The 23,679-nt window shown below is 47.1% G+C and overlaps 1 protein-coding gene and 1 long non-coding RNA gene across 3 annotated transcripts; one reads left to right on the top strand and one right to left on the bottom strand.

Annotated features, from left to right (window-relative positions):
* The first annotated feature begins 507 nt into the window (after positions 1-507).
* Positions 508-23,467, top strand: LOC306837595 (xylosyltransferase 1-like). The gene is made up of 11 exons (XM_079365330.1): positions 508-1,613; positions 9,729-10,239; positions 11,768-11,940; positions 12,021-12,223; positions 14,632-14,712; positions 14,805-15,021; positions 15,128-15,304; positions 17,162-17,430; positions 20,082-20,277; positions 20,484-20,820; positions 21,713-23,467. Exons 1-11 carry the CDS (start codon positions 1,332-1,334, stop codon positions 22,033-22,035), a joined length of 2,769 nt encoding a protein of 922 aa, XP_079221456.1. The 5' UTR covers positions 508-1,331; the 3' UTR covers positions 22,036-23,467.
* On the bottom strand, positions 7,515-17,216 carry LOC306837596. 2 transcript variants are annotated; one of them, XR_013780978.1, is made up of 3 exons: positions 17,129-17,216; positions 8,406-8,651; positions 7,515-8,314 (listed from the first exon to the last, which is right to left on the bottom strand). It is a non-coding gene; the product is annotated as an uncharacterized lncRNA (long non-coding RNA). The 2 variants fall into 2 exon arrangements; XR_013780979.1 differs by having other exon boundaries at positions 8,406-8,654; positions 17,129-17,200.
* Positions 23,468-23,679: the final 212 nt, after the last annotated feature.

The following is a 23,679-nucleotide window of genomic DNA, read 5'->3' as shown; positions in this document are numbered from 1 at the left end:
GGTTTGTTTATCAAACTCACTCGAGTCATTCTTTTATTGAATTTTTATTGTATTTACAAAACAGTTGGACGTGCCACATTTACTCTGCTTATTCTGGATGCAGCATTTAGAAACGTGCAAAGACCAAACTTTAATCCTTTTCAGTAGATTTTTTTTGCTCACACAAGAATCAATTACCTCTTCAAATTCTTAAATTATAAGACAGACAGATATGTATTGTCTGTTTGGATAAATAACCTGACTTGAACCATGTAAATGTTTTCATCCTCCGCATGGGACATCAATCTATGTAGTGACCAATTTTAACAAATCCTATTGTGTTAAGAAAGGCCACTTTGGTGTTGATTGTGGACGCTGTTTTCAAACGTGTGCTCAGCTCTTAAAAAACATAAGAAGGCTGTTGATGTACTTTTGGATATATTCATCCATTTATTGTTCAACTTGTAAAAAATGATCAAAACAAACAAAACAATAAAGACGAACCACTTCGTCAATTGGAATTAAATAAACCCACAAATCTGTCCACCTCACCTGGAGCCCTCATTAAAAAAACACTTCCCCAGGCTCCCCCTAGTGCCCAGTAAAGGGACTGCATATATAAACAAAGAAAATATGCAACACATAGTTTGGCTCCAACAATCTATATTGTTTACTTGTAGGCTACTGTCTACTTTTTTTTAATATAAAACATGGGGGTTAAAAATATCAGCAGTGTATGGAGCTATAATCCTCTTAGCAGATTCGAATCTGCTAAGAATCGAACCTGTCGCTCTCTCCCTCCCTGATCTATATCCATTGTCCTATATCTCTCCAATAAAGGCACAAAAGTCCCAAAATAAATCTGTTTAAAAAATCATCAAAACACAGGTAAGTGCATGTTGTTAAGATGATTTTTTTTTTTAAATTGCCTACAATAAAAGTGGCCACTAAAAAGCTGCCCAGGGCCGTGCAGACGCTGCTTCAGGCCCTGCACGGTCTCCCCCTCTGCGTCTCTTCTTCGCTGCTTTAAAAACTGTAGCTGCGTCACTCACTGTGAATGAGAAATGAAATGCTTAAAACCAAACTGTTGACTCGTCATGTGGCCACATGAGGGCCTCTGTGTCCTCTCTGCTGCCTCCAAACCTCTCTCCTCATTTCATGCCTTTGCCAAAATCCCTCCTCCCTCCCTCCCTCCCACTCTCTCTCCCCTCCTCCTCCTCCTCCTCCTCTCTGCCTGCCAGAAGCTCCTCTCAGGCCGTGTAGGGGAGCATTCACACCCCGCTGTTGGCGTTTAGCGGATGGGGCTCTCAGCCTAAGCCGGAGGGAGGAGGAGGAGGAGGAGGAGTGGAAGGATGAACGGTAACCCGTGCGCCCGCAGGCTGGCCCGGCGATCCAAGTCCGCCCTGCTGGTCGCGGCTTTGGCCGTTTTGCTGGTCCAGACTCTCATCGTGTGGAACTTCAGCAGCCTGGACTCTATTGGCGGGGACGGAGGCGCCCGGAGCCGGGAGAAGAGAGAAGACCGCGCCGGGGGGTTCAACAAAGCCGACTGGGACAACTCGAGGAGGGGGCTGCAGAAGAAGCGCGACGCGCCGCCGCCGCTCGGGAAGGCGGCCGTGCGGCACAAGCTGCAGGCGGTACGTGTGCATGAGATCCGCTTCAGTGTTTACGGTGAACCGGGTCGTGAGGGTCTTATGAGGTTTTAACACCTGTGTTCCTTCCTCTCCCTTCTGGAGAATGAGCGTTTGTGTCGGAGGAAGAAAAAGCAGCATGGTCGCTCCGGAGAAGATGCTGCTGCGCGGCTGCAGCTGCTCCTCTGTTGTTTTGGCATCAACACAGTCAGAAGCTTCAGCAGCTCCTCTGTGTGGGAAAATGTGTCGGTAGGCCAAACATCATGTAAACAATCACCCAATTTAAGGCATCAGTTAATGCCTATAGATACATCTGAACAAACAGGAAAGCTTACTTGCCTTCTGGATAGTTGCAGCACATGTGTGTGTGATTGTGATCATATGCAGATTAACAGCAGCATTTACACAACAACTTGCAGATTATTCATTGTTTGTTCCCATTTTTCTTGAGGTGCTATACATCAGCACAAACAGAAAAGAGTTAGTCGATAAAACACACGCCGAATGAAAGAATGACTCGTATTGTTGTAAAAAAAAAATCAATTTTAAAATCTTTATTTATTGGCTCATTGGTCGTATACTTATAATTGAGCTTTTTCTTAACGGAGTTTGGTGTGAAATACCTCAAATCACTTTAAATCTGCCTTCACATAACGTCCGTTTTTGTTTCTTTAAATGATAAGGGTCAACACATGTTATTATTATAACTCAAATCATGATAGTAAATGTAAGGTAGCCTGAGTGGATGAGAACAGGAGTCGGCTGCATGTGTTGATGTTCGGTCTTTGATTTAGAGTTTTCATTAAAAGCCTGCACTTGTTGCTGTCAGGAGACTCTGCAACACCTTAAAAACACTTAGAAATGATGAAGAGATTTTCATTAAATCCTCCACCTCTCACATTACCTGCCAGGTGACTGACTCAACACGGACATCATGTATGTGCATTTCAGATCTCACATTCCTGAACATCACATCTGCACACACACACACACACACATCAGTGTAATGTGTAATCACTGCACGTGTCTGATCAAGAGGAGATTCTTCTGTGAAAGTAATGCTGTGTGTGTGTGTGTGTGTGTGTGTGTGTGTGTGTGTGTGTGTGTGTGAGTGAGTTTCCCTGAACTTGGCCAGGTGTTCTCTCATGTTGTTAAGACATGAATGTACTTTATATGCTTTGTGTGTGTGTGTGTGTGTGTGTGTGTGTGTGTGTGTGTGTGAAGCAGGGAGAGACATGGGCTGTATTGCAGGCATCCATTTTTTACATCCTTTCATTACAGTTAACCGGATACCCTGTGATCTTCCCTCTCTCTCTCTCTCTCTCTCTCTGTGTGTGTGTGTGTGTGTGTGTGTGTGTGTGTGTGTGTGTGTGTGTGTGTGTGTGTGTGTGTGTGAGTGTGAGCGGTGAAATGTCCTGACAGTTATTGGCTTTAAAAGCAGGAGAGATACATGCCAGCACTTTTTATAGAAAAGGGAGTTTTGGGAGGTTGAAAAACAGAGAAAATGAAACGTGAGCTGCATTTAGAAAACGAGTGATTGTAAATCTAAAACAACGCTTCGCTCCTTCAGTCGTCCTTCAATTAGACTCATAATCTTTACAAACATTAGTGTCAGTGACAGCGCTGGGGTTTCTAAAGTGCTCCTCTTCCTTTTTCCTTTTGTTTACCTTCACTCTGCACCCGCTCTTCTTCACCTTTATCAGGTGTCAAACTGCTTCAGGAGATCCTCTCGTCTTTAATCGTCCTTCCTCTGAGCGTTCTCATCTCCTCCAAACGCTCTGCAGGGTTTAAAAGTTTGACCTCGTCGAGGAGGATTTGACCCTTTTTGTTTGAGTCGTGAATGTGAATCTGAGACTAAAATAAAAAACCCTCTTTGCTCTGTCGTGTCCTCATAAAGGCACATCGTCATGATTCCCTCCTTTCCAGGTGCAGCCCCTCACTCTGCTCCCCTTGATTTACACAGCATCCTGTCACATGGTCACATTCAGTCGCACTAAACGTTTGGTGACAGGAGTCTTCTTCTGTCCACTAAAGTCCACTCAAAGGGAAAGTGGGTGACAGACTTGGAACCTGGTGATAAATGCAGGGTTGCCATGACGCCAGACGTACATTTTTTTCGATATCAAGGCAACACAGACAGAAGTTGTCGGCACCAAAAATCTCGGGTAAATTGTTTCCAGTGAGCAAAAGTTGGTGTCAAACTTTTTAAATCTCAGGAGCAAAGAATGTGCTGTTTAACATTCGACACCATTTACTCTCTTTCTTCTTCTTCTTCTTCTTCTTCTTCTTCTTTTTCTTCTTCTTCTTCTTCTTCTTCTTTTAATTTTTGAATATGTGACAGTTCTCATTTGTGATTCATATTGTTAAGTTATTTGTAAGAGAAAGGAGAATAGTTACCCTTTCTCCTTTTTTTGATTCTGTGTGTGTGTGTGTGTGTGTGTGTGTGTGTGTGTGTGTGTGTGTGTGTGTGTGTGTGTGTGGCATCGTTGAGTTCAGGTGAATGTCAGTGAAGGTCACAGGAACATGTGTGCAGGTGATAAACTGTGTGGAGGAGGTGTGTGTTTATTGACAGGAAGAGGCATCAGCTTTCCAATAAAAGAGTGGACATCATTGGAAGGAGCTCAATAAACCCGTGTGTGTGTGTGTGTGTGTGTGTGTGTGTGTGTGTGTGTGTGTGTGTGTGTGTCTGCAGTCTGCAGTGGCTTTAACGGCACACATTCACATCACAGATTCACCAAAATACCTGCAGTGTTCGGCTTTCCAGCAACCAGCCAACAGGAAGGCTGTCTACAGATGTGTGTGTGTGTGTCTGTGTGTGTGTGTGTGTGTGTGCGCGCGTGTGTCGTCGCTCCATGCACACTGGCTGTCCATGTCCAGTTGAGTGTGTTCACAGCAGTCGTGGATGGCGCCGCAGCTGCATAACTCTCACATTCATCACACCTTTTCAGGGGATAGACAGACAGACACACACACACACACCCGCAGTGATGACAACATGTGTGTGTGTGTGTGTGTGTGTGTGTGTGTGTGTGTGTGCGTGGAGGCAGAGCTGTTTCACATCCTAACAGCCAGGTCAGATCAGATTAGAGGATTGGTTTGGATCAGGTTTCTCTGATGGGATTTAGGCTTTCTAATCTAGTTTAGATTGTCCAATAATCCCTAAATACTGTGTGTGTGTGTGTGTGTGTGTGTGTGTGTGTGTGTGTGTGTGTGTGTGTCCTATGTACGTTTCTCTATCTGTGAGGTCCAATTTAAAACCTTAAAAGTGAGACAATAGGTTTAAAAAAATGTGGACATTTGGCACAGTTTTAGATTAAAAAAACGTGAATTGTCTCCCCCCCTCCTCTCACACAGGTCAGCATGTGGTGGACACTGTAGCTTCAGTGTTTAGCCAGCTCTGCATGTGGTGGACACTGTAGCTTCAGTGTTTAGCCAGCTCTGCATGTGGTGCACACTGTAGCTTCAGTGTTTAGCCAGCTCTGCATGTGGTGGACACTGTAGCTTCAGTGTTTAGCCAGCTCTGCATGTGGTGGACACTGTAGCTTCAGTGTTTAGCCAGCTCTGCATGTGGTGGACACTGTAGCTTCAGTGTTTAGCCAGCTCTGCATGTGGTGCACACTGTAGCTTCAGTGTTTAGCCAGCTCTGCATGTGGTGGACACTGTAGCTTCAGTGTTTAGCCAGCTCTGCATGTGGTGGACACTGTAGCTTCAGTGTTTAGCCAGCTCTGCATGTGGTGCACACTGTAGCTTCAGTGTTTAGCCAGCTCTGCATGTGGTGCACACTGTAGCTTCAGTGTTTAGCCAGCTCTGCATGGGTCTGTAAAGCTTTCTGCGTTCTAACCTCTCTCCATGTTTCAAAAGCATCTCCAACATGGATCCTAGTTTGAGCAGCTTTCTGCTGCTGGAGCTTATTAGAAACATGCAGAGGCTTTTTAGCTCGGGTACAATCACTTCTATCTGCCCGCTTCCATCAAAGATCTGTCACCACTGTGTATCACTTTAATCCTAATCCGAACCAGCACTTCTTCTCTCAGGACATATGGCTGGAAGTGAACAACATCGTCATGTGTGTCCAAAGTGCACAGAACCAAACTCCTTCATAATGTCGCTTTAAAGCTCATTTAGTGTTTGAAAGAAGGATTAAGTAAAGACGTATTTATTCCAAACCTCCGTACACACATTTAATCTACACTTAACAGTTGTTTCCAAACATCAAATATCTACACTCCGTTAATAGCAAAGACTAAAACGATAACCAGATAATTCTTTAACTGAAAATCTGTGTTTAGGTATGCATTATTTATTTATTTAAAATTCAATACATTTAAATTAAAGGAATCAACTGATATTGCTACAAAAAAAAAAAAAGAATTTCTAATCACAAATAATTGGCTCATTCTTTGTTTTTCAGTTCTCAAAGATTGCAGACAAACTCCTGCTCACTCTTTAACCGGCATCAAAACAAACACAGTGCTCACTCTGTTCCTCTCTCCGCCATCTTTCAGCAAAATAGGACTCAAGATCCGTCTTTAAAAAAACAGTTTTGTTACTTTTTGATTATAAATGTTAAATAGACTTGAGCTTGTAAATCGATTTTCTAGTTTTCTGCTCACACAGACACCTGCACCTTCAGAAACTGACAGGCGGCTAATCCTATTCATGCACATTCATACCATCAGGATCAACTTTGGGACAAGTGTCCTGCCCAAGAGCACATCAGACATGTAGCTGCAGAAACTGGGGATTGAACCCCCGACCTACACTGATCCACAGCCGCTGAACGACCGCCAATCATCAAACACAGATCTGATGAAAAATCTGTGTTTTTTTTCGGGGCGTTTTAGCAACTCGAACACGGAGAGGTTAAAAGTTTCCTCTGAATGAATAAAAACCCCGGTCTCTATCTGACAGATAAGAAAATCATGTTTTATGACAACATTGTGCGATAGTTAGTTTCTCTGCCGTCATGAGGCTGCAGCAACCAAAGTGCGGGGTGTTCGATTCCCGCTCCGTACGTCCTGCTGGCTTGTCGCTCTCTGTTTGGCGATTAGGCACAAACACGCTGATGTTAAAACCAGAAAGCTGCTTTATGTGTGTGTTTTTTTTTCCTATTTTCTTTTCGGATAATTCTCACTAAATCTGGTATAGATAGACGTAATCCCTGCTGTAATCCCGGCTCGTCCTGTGAGTGCGTGGGCAACTACAAGCGGGTTTCACAGCAGCACCCCGGACCTCCATAATAGTCCATTTAGCGGACTTTTCCCTCCATCTGTTTCACTACCTCTATTTTCAGCGACGATAACCTCCTTTTTTTTATTTAATCCTCATGAGCGTCCCAGTTTTTCTTCTTTTTTGTTGGGCTACATGAAGATGGAGACAGTCGAGATATTAATGGTTGTCACTTTTTTTTATTTGTGATGTGAAAGTTTAACAAGGAGCTGCCTCTTCATTTCAGCCTTCGCTCTTTTTCCTGTCCTGTTCGTCCCTTAAATCAGATTTATTCCAACCTGCTGTGTGAGGAACGTCTAAAGGAGGATGTTTGGTTTTGATCCTTAGATAATGGTACCCGGAGTCAGAGTCTAATCCAGCACCAGATCTTTGTGATTTTTTGACATCCAAAGTGCCAAACGGGTCCCAGAGTAGCACCAACTCTTTACTGGTCTACAAGAAAGAACCACTTACGTCAGGGACTGGGGGGCGGGGCTATCGCGACCAAAATAAAAGCAGGTATTCAGCTCTCATCACACTTCATGTTGACTTCTTCTCCCTCTCTGATCCCACTGTCCACTTCTCCTTGTTTGATACCGTTCTTCGTGTCATCAGCTCGACAGGAGTGCTGACGGAGTGACGTGGTGGTTAACTGGGAAGATTTAGATTGTTGTGGTAAAAGAATCAGTCAGTGTGATATTCTGTTCTTTAATTTGATTGAGCAGCAGCAAGGCTTGGATGTATTTTTTTAAAGTAGAGAGGAAGTGATCAGGTGATTGATGTCGATAAAAGTTCCTGTACCAGGAGAGGAACTTCCAGAAACGTCTCAGAGAAACGCTGCGAATTCCTCGAAGCTCCATCTTGTGTTTTTTCCACACTTTCATAAACACGGGTCACACAAGGCTGTTTGTCTTAAAGACATCTCAGAGCAAACACTTTCAGCTTTCCACTCAGCAACAGCAATAAATTCCAGGCTGTGAGATCCCACAGGTATACTGAGCACACACACACACACACGCACACACACACACACACGCACGCACAAGTGTTTGACGAATGCATAACTGGGGCCTCTGGATGCTGTAAACAGCCTGGTGAAAGAGCTCTTTATGTGAAGGTGTTTTTAGCACACTCACACACACACACACACACACACACACTCACACACTCACACACACACACACAAACCCTCTTGATAATTGCCTGCATGCATAAGATGTAAATCACGCCTGAAAGGCAGCAGTAGACGCGGTGTTATCGATCATTAAAGGAGCAGTATGTAACTCGGACACCTAGTGGTTAAAAACGGGTACTGCCGTTGCCTTGGAAACCATCGGCAGCTCCTGCGTTCCTGCACATCCTCGTCCCTCGGTCGATCCGTCTCCTCCGATGCATCCTGGATTCTTATTTGCTGTGATTACTGCAAAATGAACGGCAGCTCAGTTGCCATGGTTTCCTGTACGTAAACGCATGGCTAGCTAGCATGTGTAGGCTGAGTGCTGCGCGTAGATGCTACACAGAAGTATAAATCAGGATCGTGCTTTTCTACAGATTTACAGACCAACATTCAGTTAAAATAATCCAACATACATCCGTGTATTCTCTGATTCTTTCCCATCAGGGTTAATGTGGCCTTTTAGCAACAGATGTCGCAGCAACAGGTTCTTCTTTCTTCTACTTTTTCCCCTCCCACTCTCTCTCTCTCTCTCTCCCTCCTCTTTTAACGTGTCTCGCCCCAGGCGCCCGAGGGTTCGGCCTCTCTTGTCTCTCTTCTGTTCTGCTTTATCATCGAGCCGCAGGAGGTCTGAAGGCAGCGTAGACGACTTCAATAAGAGCCTGCTGAGGAGGAGAGAGCAAAGTGACTCACACAGCAACACAGTTAGCAAGGACGTGTGTGTGTGTGTGTGTGTGTGTTTATATAAAGAATGATGTCTTTGTAGGTAAGCGGTGGTATTTTCTCCGGGGTCGGTCTCCATGGAATCCAAAGAGTTCTGGGGGGAAAAACTCAGGCAGAGAGAAGTGTTTGTGTGCGAATCCACAAATCCCCTCGTGGTTGTTTTTTTTTTTTTACGTTGTTTATAAAAACTACAGATTGTGACTGAGTCACATCGGCCGTCTGTCTTCTGACCAAATTAAACAAATCCTCATAATTAACTCTCTGTTTTCTTCCTGCTACATTTATACCTCAATGATGTCAAGAAAGCAGAAAATATCCAGCCTCACACACACACACACACACACACACACACACACACACACACATTCTTAGCTGATACCACAGATGAGATAATGAAAGGCTGTCTGAGGAGCAGGTGGCAGGAGCTGATATTTCTGCCTCCCCACAGGCTCTCTGATTGTGTGTGTGTGTGTGTGTGTGTGTGTACAGAGTGTGTGTGTGGCTGGAAAAGGCCGATGCAGTCCGGTTTGTGAGATTAAAATACCCTCGGAGGTCAGGTGGCTTTGCTAATAAAACTCGCACACGAGCACATTCATATATATCAACACCTGACTCATGAGAGGCCACACCTGTCTCAGGGGTCAAAGGTCACATGAGCTCATCGTACTTTTTCTGTCTTTTAAAATGTGCTCTCGTCCTCTGGACAGAGAGAAAGTGAAAGTTATGGAGTTACGCCACGAAAGACTGAAGTAGTGTTGAAGTCAAGACCACACTAACCGAGACCAGAGTGCTCCGAGACCGAGACCTTCAGGAATTTAGATCGAGTCATGGGCGAGACCGAAGCAAGACCACGACCATAAATATGCCTGAGAAGTCATCGTCAAAATCAGGCCTCTCTCAGATTGATTCATTGAAGTTATTTGTTGTTTTAGAAAAGAGGCGTTCTCCAAAATCCAGAGTCCGCCCACTTTGAGAGCGATTATTCATCCTGGTTTTGTGTTCTCCCCCCCTTGCAGGACGTCTATCATTCCCATCGGCCTAAAGAGAAACTTCGCCTTGACAGCAACAACAATGAGAACTCTGTCCCGAAGGACTTCGATACCATCGACAGCAACAGCAACCTCGGAGCTCGATCTCAACGCCAACGAGTGCCGCTCGCCAACGCCAAACGAAAACTGGAGAAGGCCCAAGAACGGGGCCCGCTCGCCGTCCAGCCCAGAGGAGCCAGCCACATTCACAACCGCACTCTCGTCCGGAAGCCCCACCCCCAGGTTCCCACCAGCTCTGCGCCGGTGCAAGGGTCCGATCGGGAGCCGCCGCCGCTGCCGCTCCTCCAGGTGAAGAAGTCCGCCTCGCTAGAGCCCCGGAAGGAGCAGCCGCAGTGCGAGATCAGCGGGAAGGAAGCCATCTCGGCTCTGTCCAGGGCGAAGAGCCGCGAGTGTCGGCAGCGGATCGTGGAGGTGTACTGCAAACACAAGGAGAGGGCGCTGATGCCGGAGAAGGTTCCTCGCTTCTGCCCAATAGAAGGTGAGACGAGCACGTGATGATGATGATGTCATGATAAACCTTAAAGCTACCGAACTAGAGTTTAGCTCCGCCCCCTTCATGTTAACATACAGGACGCACTTTAAAATCACAATTCACGTCAACTTGATTTACCTCAGACTCTGTCTTTAAAGTTAGATTCTAATCACGCTGATTTTTCAAAGAACTTTTAGTCTTGATGCTTTAAAAAAAAAAAAAAAGGGGGCGGGAGCACCGCTATGATTGACAGCTGTGTCGACAAATCCAGGGGCTTGCTCAGTAAAGTGACTCCCAGTATTAACTAATCCCATTCATACACAGCTGACGGAGCAGAGGGAGCCACTTGGGGGGTTGAGCATCTTGCCCAAGGGCACGTCGGACATGCGGCTGCAGGAGTTGGGAATCGAACCCACAACTTTTCAACCCTTTGAGCCTTAAAGATTTAAACCATAATCAAAGGGTTTCATGATTGTGATGTCCTGAGTACGTTAGGTAGGGTGGTGGCCCGTTTCTTTTTTTACACCCTGAATTTAGAGATTTTTCCCAGTGAAAGTCGAGCAGCGGCGAGTTATTGCAGCGTCATACTGACCTTGGATTTTAGGGCTTCCTTCATGTCACCGAAGCCGGTGATTGAGCGAGGCGAGAAATGACAGGGTGACGGGGGAGAAGGACTGGGTTTGGGCTCCTTTGAAGTCAGACGAACATTTTCTTTCAGATTCACCCTGTGAGAAAACTTTATTTTTTTAACCCGCCACGTGCCGGCGTGGCACGGAGGCGGAGGCAGACAACTTAGTCCTATTCAGGGACGGAAAGCATGAATGGAGACGGAGGGAGGCGGCTCACCACGAGGACGATTCTCATCCAGCATAATTACTCCCTAATTAAATAGCTTGTGGGCTTATTTTTGGAATAGCTGACTAATGATGTCGTGGTCGCCGAGCTTTCAGAACCTCCCTGAGCCAGTTGAGGTTTCATTTATATGATTACATGTTACTTTGATGAACAGTAGTCGTTATATCCACATGATCTGCTTTGAGTCCGACTGACTCGGGCTCAGCGTTTTGGTGTTTCTATACTCACGTCGGCATGAAAGTGTACATCCTTTACATGTGCACGACATGGCTGCCTCACTCCGCGGCGCTCCACCGAGCCGCCTGATTACAGTCATTCCTCCTCAAACTCCAACCCCAGCACGTCGCGCCAAGGTCACTAATTAGACCTCGAGCAGGCCTCAACCCGTGCCCTCTTTAGAGACGGCGTGATGATGGAGAAGCTTTTGGCCGTCACAAGATTTGTATATACGAGGAGCAGATTTAAAAAAAAGAAAAGACTTCCAGGAAAGAAGGGAAGTGAAGATAAAGGAGCAGAGTGACCCCGTGACCTTGAAGGAAAAGTCTTTCTCGCCATTTCAACGATTTTTAAAGACGCAGTGTAGCGCTGACTTTCTCCAACAGAGCCTGAAAGCATCATTAAACTTCGGTCATGTTTAAAGTGTTGTATGTTTTCTTCCCACTTTGTCTCGTCTGTCCAGGTAAAGCTAGCGTGAACGTTCAGTGGGATGAGGACCCCTCCGGTGCTGCCCGGCTCGTGCCTGTCCGGATCGCCTTCGTCCTGGTCGTCCACGGCCGAGCCTCGCGTCAGTTCCAGCGTCTCTTCAAGGCCATCTACCACACCTCGCACTACTACTACATCCATGTTGACCAGGTGAAGAAACGTCACGTGCACACTGTGCTGCGAAGCACCAAGCAAGCGATCGTCTGATCTTTTTTTTTTCTTTTTCTCAGAGGTCCAACTTCCTCCACAGAGAGATCCTGTCTCTGGCCGGCCAGTACCCCAACGTCCGGGTGACTCCCTGGCGGATGTCCACCATCTGGGGCGGGGCCAGCCTGCTGACTATGTACCTACGCAGCATGGAGGACCTTCTCAAGATGGCCGACTGGTCCTGGGACTTCTTCATCAACCTCAGCGCTGCAGACTATCCCATCAGGTGAGAGAGCGAGTCGCTCTCGGAAGCAGCTCGTTGTAATACGATCACGATCACGCTCGTCCAAACTCAGCCAATCAAGACGCTCGCTCCCCGTAACGACAAGGCAGGAAGGCCCCGCCCCTCGCTCTAACCTTGACAGCCAAACAATCCAACCTCTCCGAAGCTGCGGGAAATCTCTGACGAAGAAGAAAGGACATTTTAGTTTTCACCACACGTCTGCTGCATCGACCACGCGGCCTTTTTGTGTCGCCGTGTGTTGCAGAAATTCTGAGTTAGATCTAAAGTTAACGTTTAAAATATCCAAGTTGAACGATTTTTTTTTTTTTAGATTATTTTACATCGCAAAAAAAGATGGACGCCTCATGTTGTTTGACGCTGTGAAAGTGCGGCTGGTCTCACATAAACAGACTCTAAGTCATCAGAAGCTTGGACCTTCTATAGCGCTGTTTCTTACCTCTTTTTGACCCGGGGGGGGGCACGACGGGGGGGGGGGGGGGGGGGGTCATTTACTCGTCATGATTGGTTCCTTTTGAACACCACATCGATCCCTCTCAACGCCGTGGCAGCTTAAGACCACTGCACAGTGATCCTGCAGCCCTGTGCTGGTTTGTTTAAGCTCTTATGGATCAGGTTACGTGTCCAGCGGACCACAAACCGCATCGACTCGCCGTGGATCGGGAGTCCATGCAGGGCCCCTTTAGTGGCCGCCCTGCTGCTTGGGGAATTGTGTTGTAGGAAGTTGCTTGGCTGTGATCATTGGAGATATTGACTGGTGATTTACTCACTGTGGCAGGCGGTAATAATGAGGAGTCGGCTTATCGATGTGTTTCAGCGGGTGCGCGGATGTTGTCTTCCTTCAGTCAGCTGTTCGCAGCGCCACGCGTCAGCTGGCTCTGATCGGCCAGCGTCCATCTTGGTTTGGGACGTTTAACTCGGGGCAAAGAGTCACCAACTCATTTTGGTTTGAGGCGGTAAAATCTGATGATTGGAGCCGCAGTGGTTCGGCGTCGTCGCCTCTGAGCAAGGAGGGTTCCTGGTCTGAATTCCCCGTCGGACAGGAGCCTCTCTGTGTGGAGTCTGCATGTTGTTCTCCGGGTGTGCGTGCGTGCGTGGCGTCCTCCCACACTCTAAAAGACGTGCTCTTTTGGTTAATTGGTGGCTTCGAGCAGCCGCTCGTCGTGTGAGTCTGTCTCACCTCGTCAGCCCTGTGATTGACTGGCAGCCAGTCCAGGGTGTAATCCCGCCTCTCTCTCCCTGTGACAGCTGGCATCTGCTCCGGCCCCCGCAGCGACCTCGACCGGGACAAGTGGCGTGTGTAATGGATGGATGGATTCAGTTAAGAGTGAAAAGCAGCAAATCTATCTTTGGACGGGAGAAGATAAACCCTCCAACAAACGATTACAGCCACATTATGTGGAAGTAGATAAAAACAGTGACGCTCTTCTTCTAGGTCGACTCTAGGTCGTTAAGCTGAGTCAGCATTTCCAGCATGGCGGCTGCTGCCGATGAGCCTCCAGCGCCCCCTGCAGGAACAGACGGGTGACTTCGTTTATGAACGTTTACAGCCCTTGTCTTTGATTCAGAAAAGTTCTTATGAGGGCTCCTCATTGGGATAGTAATACAAGAACACACACACACACACACACACACACACACACACACACACACACACACACACAGATCTGCTCTCCTTCCATCACAGCGACTGTTTGAACACCCTCCCAGCTAAAATCCATTGCGCAGCCAGCCGCAGCATTAACACAACCATCAATAGCTGTGACTTCATGAAGGCACACAGAGAGGGAGTCAATGGAACAGTTAGTGTGTGTGTGTGTGTGTGTGTGTGTTTGAATAGTCTCTGTATTATTCCAGCCTGTTTCATCACCAGTTAAAAACTTCCTCACGAGAGCTTTACGTGTCAGAGTGTGTAAGGCCTTCTGTAGATTTAAAGTGTGTGAGAGACTGATGCACACAAACATGCCCACACACACACACACACACACACACACACACACGCGCGCACGCCTGCGGTTCGTCTTAACGACTGTAATCAAAGCGATTCGTCTGTCTGTCTGCCGTCCTGTCTACTAATTAGTGCGACACCGGGACCGAGCTGTGCATGTGCTTACAGCTCACACACACACACACACACACACACACACACACACACACACACACACACACACACACACACACACACACACACACACACAGATTTACTGTTTTCTCCCAGTTGGAGGAGGAAGCTAAATAAACTGGTCCAGCTGTCCCTTTTTAATGGAGGATTGTTTTTTTGCGTCGGTTAATAACATCCTGCCTGGAGACGAATCCAGAGAACGTCCTCCCGTTTAAAAAGTGACATGTGATCACAGTTGACTGATTCTGCTTCCTGATTCATCTTCCTTCAGGACCAATGAGCAGCTGGTGTCTTTCCTGTCCAAGTATCGCAACATGAACTTCATCAAATCTCACGGCAGAGACAACGCGCGGTAAGACGGGAGAGACAGTTTCATACTTTTTTTTCCCGTCAGGCCTCTGTGATTGGTCGAGTTTTAACTCCTGACCTTCCTCGTCCCCTCAGCTTCATCCGTAAGCAGGGTCTGGACCGTCTCTTCCTGGAGTGCGACACCCACATGTGGCGCCTCGGAGACCGCAAGATCCCAGAGGGCATCTTGGTGGACGGAGGCTCTGATTGGTTCCTGGTAAACCGGCCTTTTGTGGACTATGTGGTGAACTCCAGGGACGAGCTGGTCAGCAACATGAAGCGCTTCTACGCCCACACGCTGCTGCCAGCCGAGGTAACACACACACACACACACACACACACACACACATGCACTGGAGTAACCTCCAGAAGGAGAGTTTGATCTCCTCATGTTTTTCCCTCTCTCCCGCCTCCTGCAGTCGTTTTTCCACACCGTGCTGGAGAACAGCGCCCACTGTGAGACCATGGTGGACAACAACCTGCGGCTCACCAACTGGAACCGCAAACTGGGCTGTAAATGTCAGTACAAGCACATCGTGGACTGGTGTGGCTGCTCGCCCAACGACTTCAAGCCGTCCGATCTGCCACGCTTCCAGGTAAGACTCTCGTGGCGTCTTCACACTTGCAGATTTGGCGATGCTGTTTTGAGTCTGTGCAGCAGAAGTGACAGTTTTAACATGTTTTATGTTTTACTGAACTAACAGGTTGAAAAAGGTCGGGAACGTGTTGAGTCGATTTATTTCCTGCAGGGCCGTGTGCAGACTTCTTCTGCAGGGGACGCGTGGCGTTTTGCAGGCGCATGCACACAAATAAACGTCTCCTTTTTTTTTTAAATATATTTTTTTTATATCGTTTAACGTTTACAGGAAAGCAGGACCATGATTTAAAGTACAGCGATGATCTTTGTGATTTACACAGAGAAACAAACGTGTCTATGACTCGTTCCTTTAAGTGAAAGTGACCCTTTTTACTCTTGATGTTGCCATGACAACGGATGGTCTCACAGACCGACTTTAAACCTCTCGGTTTTCACGCTTCCCTATCAGTGATGGTTGTCGGGATTTGTATGAAACGCGACGATGTCTCGGCGCTTTAGCGGCTCGTTCAGGACCGCCACATGTCCCGTCTGACTGCGTGGAGCGCTCCTGTCACCGCGGCCCTTCTGTTCCCTCTCGGGCCCTCGGCGGCTCCAAGACCAGAATAGCTCCATATTCACAAATTAGCAGTGCTGCTTTTACCTCCATCAGGCGCTCCCTGTAACGACAGAGCTGAGTCTGTGGCCTCTGATGGTTTCTATAAGAGGAGCTGATCCTGCAAACAGCTGGACGCTTCATGCAGATAGTATTTTTAGAGCTTTGTAGCTGGCTGCCGCTGAGGTTTTATAAGGTTGTTATTATCATAATGTCGGGGTTTGCCAGCTCGGAAGGCGGCTCGGAGACCTGGATGTCAGGTCAAGAACATACTGACTGTACAGTTACAACACACACACACACACACACACACACACACTGTTTCCATCTGCTGCTCTGGCTGTGGTGTTACCGTACGACGCTCTGAAATCCTGAGTTTAAAAAAAATCCTATTCGAAATGTATAAAAATATTACCATGGCAACCAAGGTCAACGAAAACTGAAAAGGGAAAACATTTTCATTAAGTGAAGCTGAAATAAAAAACACTACACTAACAACTGTGTTGTGTGTTTACAAAACTGACTTAATAAAATGATACAGAAAATGTTTTAAGTTTTTGTCTTTGACGGACTCGACCGTGCAGAGCAACACTTCTCATAGGAAGGTAGGTAGGAAGGTAGGTAGGTAGGTAGGTAGGAATGTAGGGTTCTAGGTAGGTAGGAAGGAAGGTAGGTAGGTAGGTAGGGTTCTAGGTAGGAAGGAAGGAAGGAAGGTAGGTAGGTAGGGTTCTAGGTATGAGAGAGGATGGCTGACATTGTCTCTTTTTCTCACATGATAAAAAAACGTCCAACTTGATGACGACTAAAAGAGTAAAACACGGTTCAGCTGGAACAGATCTGCGAGCAGCTGCTTGAATCATACTTGGCTGACCTCCTTTGTGCAGAGCGGCGAAGGGAGCGCCGCCTCCTGACTCTGTAACTACGTGGTCAGCTCTGTTGTCCTTCGCCGTGTCGGGACGCTGCAGTCCCAGAAAAAACTCTGGCTCTGGTCGCTCCTTTTCGAGGGTTTTTCTTAACGATGAGGTTTGACGGTCGCTGCGGCTGCCCGGGACCACCATGAGCTCTCGGGTTTTCTTATGTCACACCCTCCTCATGACATCATCAACCACACCGAGGCCTCGCTGCACGTGTGATCTGACTGAGCCGTACTTCGGTTTTCGGTCAGATGTAGAATAAAAGCTTTCATGCAGATTAAAGACAAACAAACGAGGCTGGTTTGAGTTATTTCACCTGCTTGTCTCTGTCCGTCTGCTCCGACCACAGCAAGCGTCCAGACCCACCTTCTTCGCCCGGAAGTTTGAGGCCAGCGTCAGTCAGGAGATCATCAACCAGCTGGACTCGTACCTGTTCGGGACGTACCCGTCGGGCACGCCGAGCCTCCAGGCCTACTGGGAGAACACCTACGAGCAGGAGACGGACGGCCCCGCCAGCCTGTCGGACGCCGCGCTCAGTCACTACCACGCCTTCGCTCGGATGGGGCTCTCCCGCGCTGCCAGCTCCCTGCAGGGACATCCCAACGACAACAGCTGCAGGTACCGACAGGAGGAGAGAAGTTAAACATGTCAACGACACATGAGTGAAGTCAAACGCCCTCTGGCCTTGTTGTTCTTAGCGCTGTGTTCACACCGGATTGGACGGCTGGGTGTTGTTTGTTTTGGTCACATGATAAACCTTTTATATGGCGTGTACGGACAAACGGCATCCTGTCCTGTCAGGAAGCAGAAGTTAGACTTTACTGATTGGTCGTCGATGATGTCATCGAGACATACCGTGTGACTTCCTGTTTGTTGATGTGTGAACACGGGAGATAAAACTGAACACAAACCAAAGATACTTTTTTTAGGAGTGAGCAATCTGAATGTTGTGTTTTTAAAGTCCTCACACATCCAGCCGTTCCCTGTCCGGAGTGTGTGAGCATGTGTGTGTGTGTGTGTGTGTGTGTGTGTGTGTGAGCATGTTGTGTCACTTCAGAGTCTGAAGGAAACCAGGACAGGTCTTTCCACCAAACTAACCACCGCCTATAAATGTGAGTCTAAATGAAATATAAAGATAACGGCAGCTTGTCCCGGGATACAATCAGGCTACAGAGTCCACTCAGACTGGATTTTTCCAGCTGTGTGTGTGTCGGGTGGAGACCCACAGTAGGTACAAGGAGGTGCTTGTTTTTAGAGTTTTGGAGGGGACTGGTGGATGGAATGGGGCGGGGGGGGGGGACATTATGGGAAGTGTGTGTGTGTGTGTGTGTGCAAAGGGGGAAACGGGGGGGGGGGGTTTACACAGGTCGACTCTGTTTCCTTCATCCTGTGATTCTAGTGGAGCGACATCTACGAGCACGTCCACGCTAATGTGGCGGCGCGTTAACAAGCAGCAGCTACATGTCAGACACGGGTCCATCCGAACGTTTTCCTCCACGTGTGCGTCACCAAAAAAACACAAAAAAATAAATATAATAAAAAAATAAACTGTATCAAGGTTTAAACATTATTCCCTGTTTCTTTACCCAGGCAGCCAAAAAAAAAAAAAAAAAGGATCCGAGGCGTCTTCTATTGGGTCATTTTTTAGATTAGCTGTCATATAAAAAAGCTGCAGGTTTTTTTAAAGAACAGAAACGGAGAATGTGTTCTTCCTGCTTTTGCTGCATCAGGCCCGAGTTTCAGTTCAGCTGACGCAGGACGCAGATGATCGTTTTCACATGTTGTCAGACTTCAGGTCAAGTAATTCAATTGAGTGTTAGCTCAGTATAAAGCAGAGCACGTGGTGCGTTCAATGAATTAGAACTTTCAAAGTGCATGATGTCGTTTGAGGCAGAGCAGGAAAATACTCAGAATAGAAGTATATAAAAATATCTCAGGCCGCTCTGAAGCAGGAAACTTAAAGACGAAATCGAGACTATTTAAAAATCCAGTTTTTCCACAAACAGCCGACATGAAGCCACAGGACATGTCAGCATCCATTAAGGTACGGCTGACCTTTGACCTCAGTGCTAACCTGCTCCCGTTTTAACAATTATAAGCACTCAGTGGCGGGTCGGAGGATCAGCGAGGTCGTGACGCTTCATCCTGACTGGGGCATAAACGTCTGAAAATCCATTTCATAGCTCGACGTCACCCGGGCTGAAAGTGGCAGACTAATCGACAGCCAGCGCGGTTAAAAATATCTGACCCTGTCATTGTTTTAGGAAGTGTGATGAAGCGGTTAGCCTGCTAGCTTTTGGTTTAGCCAGGTTACTATCATGTCCTGATGAACCTGTGTAGATCTCCACGGTCCATTTCTTTAAAGTCTTGACACAAATCAATCTGATTGGATGGCCGACCTGCCCGTCAGAGTGCAACGAGGAGAATCCAGCAGCTAACTTTCAAACCCATCAACCAGGAAGTTCTCCAGCCTCTCCACAAAGCTCGCCACATGTCGAACCAAGCAAGCCGATTTAAAATCTGTGTCTCCAAAGTTTCCTACCAAATAATTTTAAAATAAGAGCAAAGCCTGCCTCTGACCAATCAGAGGGGACCGATGAGCCACGACAGAAAAAGTTTACAATAAAGTGACAAAAAGGATGAATATTTTAATGGCTTTGTTTTTCCAGGCTTCAAACTCACCACATCAGTTTTAAAAAACAGCTTTTTTTATGAATAATAATGTTTAACCTGCACATACTCTATATATTTACTGACCGGATAAAGCTGCTTTTTAATTTAATCTACACTCACTGTCGTATTCCCACAGGATGCACAACGTGATGAGCTTCGTCTTTTTTCACCAAGCAGCTCAGAATAACATCAGGAAAGAACGAGAAAAATAAACCTGATTTTTTATATATATTTATATTTCAAACAGTCAGCGTAGGCGCAGGATTTTTGATTCAACACGTCTGTCAGGTTTTTTTTTTTTTTGTCTTCTATGAGAAATAAAAATATATGACATATACAGTAATTCCCATGTTAATCACAGCCTACGCATCGCCCTGTTTTTGTAGCTTTAATGGTTTTCTATTTGTGAGCAAGGCGAGTTTATTAATACAGCACGTCTCTTCTGCTTCACACAAAAATCATTAAAACCATTAAAAAAACAAAGAGGAGACAAAATCAAAACGGCTAAAAACAGAAGCCTGAACTTTTTAAACCGTGAGCGGGAGTCTTCAGCCGTGGTTTTTTTTCCTGCAGCTGACTCTCTGTTTCTCTCTCAGGTACGTTGCGATGAGCCACCCGGTGTCCGTCCACCTCTACTTCCTGTCAGACCAGTTCCAGGGCTACCTGGTGCGTCACGTGGCCACTAACCGAGCCTCCACCCAGCTGGAGACCCTGGAGACCTGGGTGACGCCCAGAGACCACTTCGCCCCGGCCAGCCCCGCCGTCGCCACCAACAGGCTGCAGCACATCCAGGTTACACACGCATACACACACACACACACACACACACACACACACACACACACACACACACACACACACACACGCCAACCTAGACCTGACCCAGGTGTCTGTGTGCGCTTGTAAGGAACTTTCTGTTTGTGTTGACTTTGGCGCCCCCTGTGGACAAAGCTGTACAACAACAAAAAAAAGAATCCTGACCGTCTTCTGTCCTTCAGGTCGGGACGGACTGGGATCCGAAGGAGCGTCTCTTCAGGAACTGGGGATGCCTGGTGGGGCCGGAGGACGAGCCGGTGGCCGTGCAGCGCTGGAGCCGCAGTCAGACCAACTTGACGGCCACGGTGGTGTGGATCGACCCCACCAACGTCATCGCCGCCACTTACGACATCCTGGTGGACGCATCCGCTGAGGTCACCCACTACCGGCCGCCGCTCACGTCCCCGCTGAGGCCCGGCGTGTGGACGCTCAGGGTGCTGCACCACTGGAACCCGCTCGGCCAGACCAGCTTCGTCGTGGCTCCGCTGGAGTTCCACCGACAGCAGCCGATCCTGCAAGGTGAGCCATCCAAGATCAGCCGCTCTTCCAGGTAGAATCACCTGTCCATTCAAACGTAGGAGCTTTAGAGGGGTCCCTGTAGTCCTCCTGTCAATCAAAGATGGAGGTTCTGACACACACACACACACACACAGCAGGCCGCCCTGTCTCAGCTGTCAGCACCATGCAGACATGTATTTATAGTGTCAGTATCCAGTCAGTGGCTCACACAGTGTCGGGGTCACCCCTATCCAAACGAGCCCCCCCCCCCCGGATTACAGTTTGGTTAGTTTGACCTCTGCAGAACTCGCCGTGTGTGTGTGTGTGTGTGTGTGTGTGTGTGTGTGTGTGTGTGTGTGTGTTTGTGTGTGTGTGTGTGAGATGGGCAGAGCGCTAAGTTAAGCCTGATACATGAATAGACTGTGAGCTTTATTGACTGGTGTCATAAAGTGAAGCTGACATGTGATCATGTAATCTGATCAGTGTGTGTGTGTGTGTGTGTGTGTGTGTGTGTGTGTGTGTGTGTGTGTGTGTGTGTGTGTGTGTGTGTGTGTCTTAGCACACACTGCTGGTCTCTATGCTTCTTCATCTTTTCAGCTTTTTTGAACTTCCTCATTTTCTTTCTCACCCAAACTGGATAAATTACAAAAAATAAATTCAACAAATTGTACGTTAATTTATAAAAAGTAAATTTTACGAAAGTTTGGACTCTGACTTTATATCAACAGAAAGTTTGTCGGCCTCGGTGAGAATGCTTGTTACGTTTAGCTACTAATCAAAATATTAATTTGAAAATCCGAAATCCCAAAAAACAAACAAAAACAATTGATTGTTTTGATTAAAACACCTTGGAGTCATTCGCAGCAGATCTTGTTGACCTCTCATTCTCACCTCTGCTTCTGTTGGGACGCAGCGGACGCTCTGCGGTCGCACGGCGGACCCGCCAGGAACTCCTACATGGAGCAGAGTTTCCACGGCCTGAACCCGGTGCTGCGGCTGCCGGTGAGCCTGGGCGCCGTGGAAGAGGCCGAGGCCAACGCCGGCCTAACGGGGGCGCCGCTGCGTCGCTGGCTGGATGGGCTGCTGGAGGGCCACTGGTCGGCGTCGGACGTCTGCTCCACGGGACCCAGCGCCTGTCCCGTCATGCAGCGCTGTCCTCAAACCGTCTGGAGCTCCGCCAGCCCCGACCCCAAGTCTGAACTGAGCCCCCCCAGAGAGGACGGGCGGATCAGGTAGCAGACGGACGGACTGAGGGACGGATAAATGAAGGAAAGGCACGACGTGTCTGATATTTATTTATTTAAAGCGTGAGCGAGTGCGACGGATGAACTCGGGGAAGAAGAGACTCAAAAACTGAGGACGGACATCCTCCTTCAGTCGTCTCAGCGTGCCGCCCTGCTCTCACTCTTATTCAAGACTACGAAGTGTGTGTGTGTGTGCGTGTGTGTGTGCGTGCGTGTGTGCGTGTGTGTGATGAAGCAGTATGTGAGGTATGAAAATGTGTTTGACATCTGTGGCCGAAAAACAACACGGTTGCTCCATCTTAGGGCCCGTTATTGATTATTTCAGAGACTTTTTGTTTTTATTTAAAATTATTTTGACATTAACTTTATTTATTTCCTTTCAGCTCATCAGAGAAAAAAAAACAGCAAGATAAACTAAATTTTCTCCAAGTAAATACGACTTCAGGGCGGCGTTCCAGTTCACACTTCCGTTGACTGGGAACTCGGAATTTCCCCCCCTTCCCAGTTAAACTGGAACGCAGCATGAGCCATCTTGGGTTTTCTTGCTTGAACACGTTTTTCAGATGAGATACGAAGACGGTGAAAAAGTTTCGAACAAGCAGGAATGAAGTCAAATATTCTGGTGGAAGTAAAACTTTATAGTATTACTTTAATAAAAGTACTCGGTTACTTCCCACCTTTCATAAATTACCTGAAATTCTAAAAAGTTGTTGCAGACTTTGACTCTGTTTCATTGACTGTGTATAAAGATGGACGACGAATCTTGTTGTACAAAAGTGAAGCCAAAAACCGCTCGGGCATAAAACAAGAGTTGCTCTGTAGATTAACCCTTCGTGTAGCATGAAGTCCGACCTTTACTGCAGCCTGTCAGCAGGAGGCGCTCCAAATGTTTTGGCTTCACTTTTTTTTTTTTTTTGGGGGGGGGGGGGACTTACATGTCATGTCGTCCATCTTTTTATACACACTCAAAGCTCTGTAGGTGAATCTGTGTGAGAGTGTGTGTGAGTGTGTGTGTGTGTGTGTTTTCTTTCTGTGCCATGTCTGAAGCTTTCAGACCATCTTGAGACGTCCGCTATGCTGGAACCCAGAAGAGACGCCCTCCTTCTTTTAATTTGCTCTCTACTGTGAGACCGACGTCGGCGCGTTCAGCTGATGAGTAATTTATTCTTTATATGAAAAACATTTCTTAGTCGTGGACTAATGTTTTTGATTTGCTGATATTTGGTTTGTTTCTGCCTTTGTTTCTAAAAGGCTTCAGGTGTTTGTCAGGACTGATGTGAACACGTTCGTGTCAGTCAATCCTCTGAACTTTAAAGCTCATTATTAGACTTTATGCACAGCTAACATAAAGGTATGTAAAGTCTTGTTTGCAGCCTCGTGTGAGTGAAGCTTTTTAACCTGCAGATTAAATATCTAACCTGACTCGATGAAGGCAACGACCTTCACACAGCTCAGTTATTCACACGACACACTGCAGGAAATCTTTGCACCTGTAAACATAAATAACCTCCATCGTTAAAGTGCAGCCTGCTGGAGAGATGTTTCATACAGAATATACCCGAATGCAAATCATGAATCAAACAAGTGCAATGTCATCTCAGATTTAAAATCTATGTGGAGGAATCCATCTTTGATT

This window comes from Symphodus melops (assembly GCF_947650265.1).
Source record: "Symphodus melops genome assembly, chromosome: 17".
Classification (NCBI taxonomy): domain Eukaryota; kingdom Metazoa; phylum Chordata; class Actinopteri; order Labriformes; family Labridae; genus Symphodus; species Symphodus melops.
The sequence above is the reverse complement of the archived record's forward strand: the minus strand, read 5'-3'. Positions and strand labels throughout refer to the sequence as shown.

What these genes read in the sequence shown, in the direction of transcription:
- LOC306837595 (XM_079365330.1), top strand. Translation starts at nt 1,332, where the DNA reads ATGAACGGTAACCCGTGCGCCCGCAGGCTGGCCCGGCGATCCAAGTCC. An exon ending in TGCGGCACAAGCTGCAGGCG is followed by an intron (nt 1,614 to 9,728) that starts GTACGTGTGCAT and finishes CCCCCCTTGCAG; the next exon opens with GACGTCTATCATTCCCATCG. An exon ending in CACGGCAGAGACAACGCGCG is followed by an intron (nt 14,713 to 14,804) that starts GTAAGACGGGAG and finishes TCGTCCCCTCAG; the next exon opens with CTTCATCCGTAAGCAGGGTC.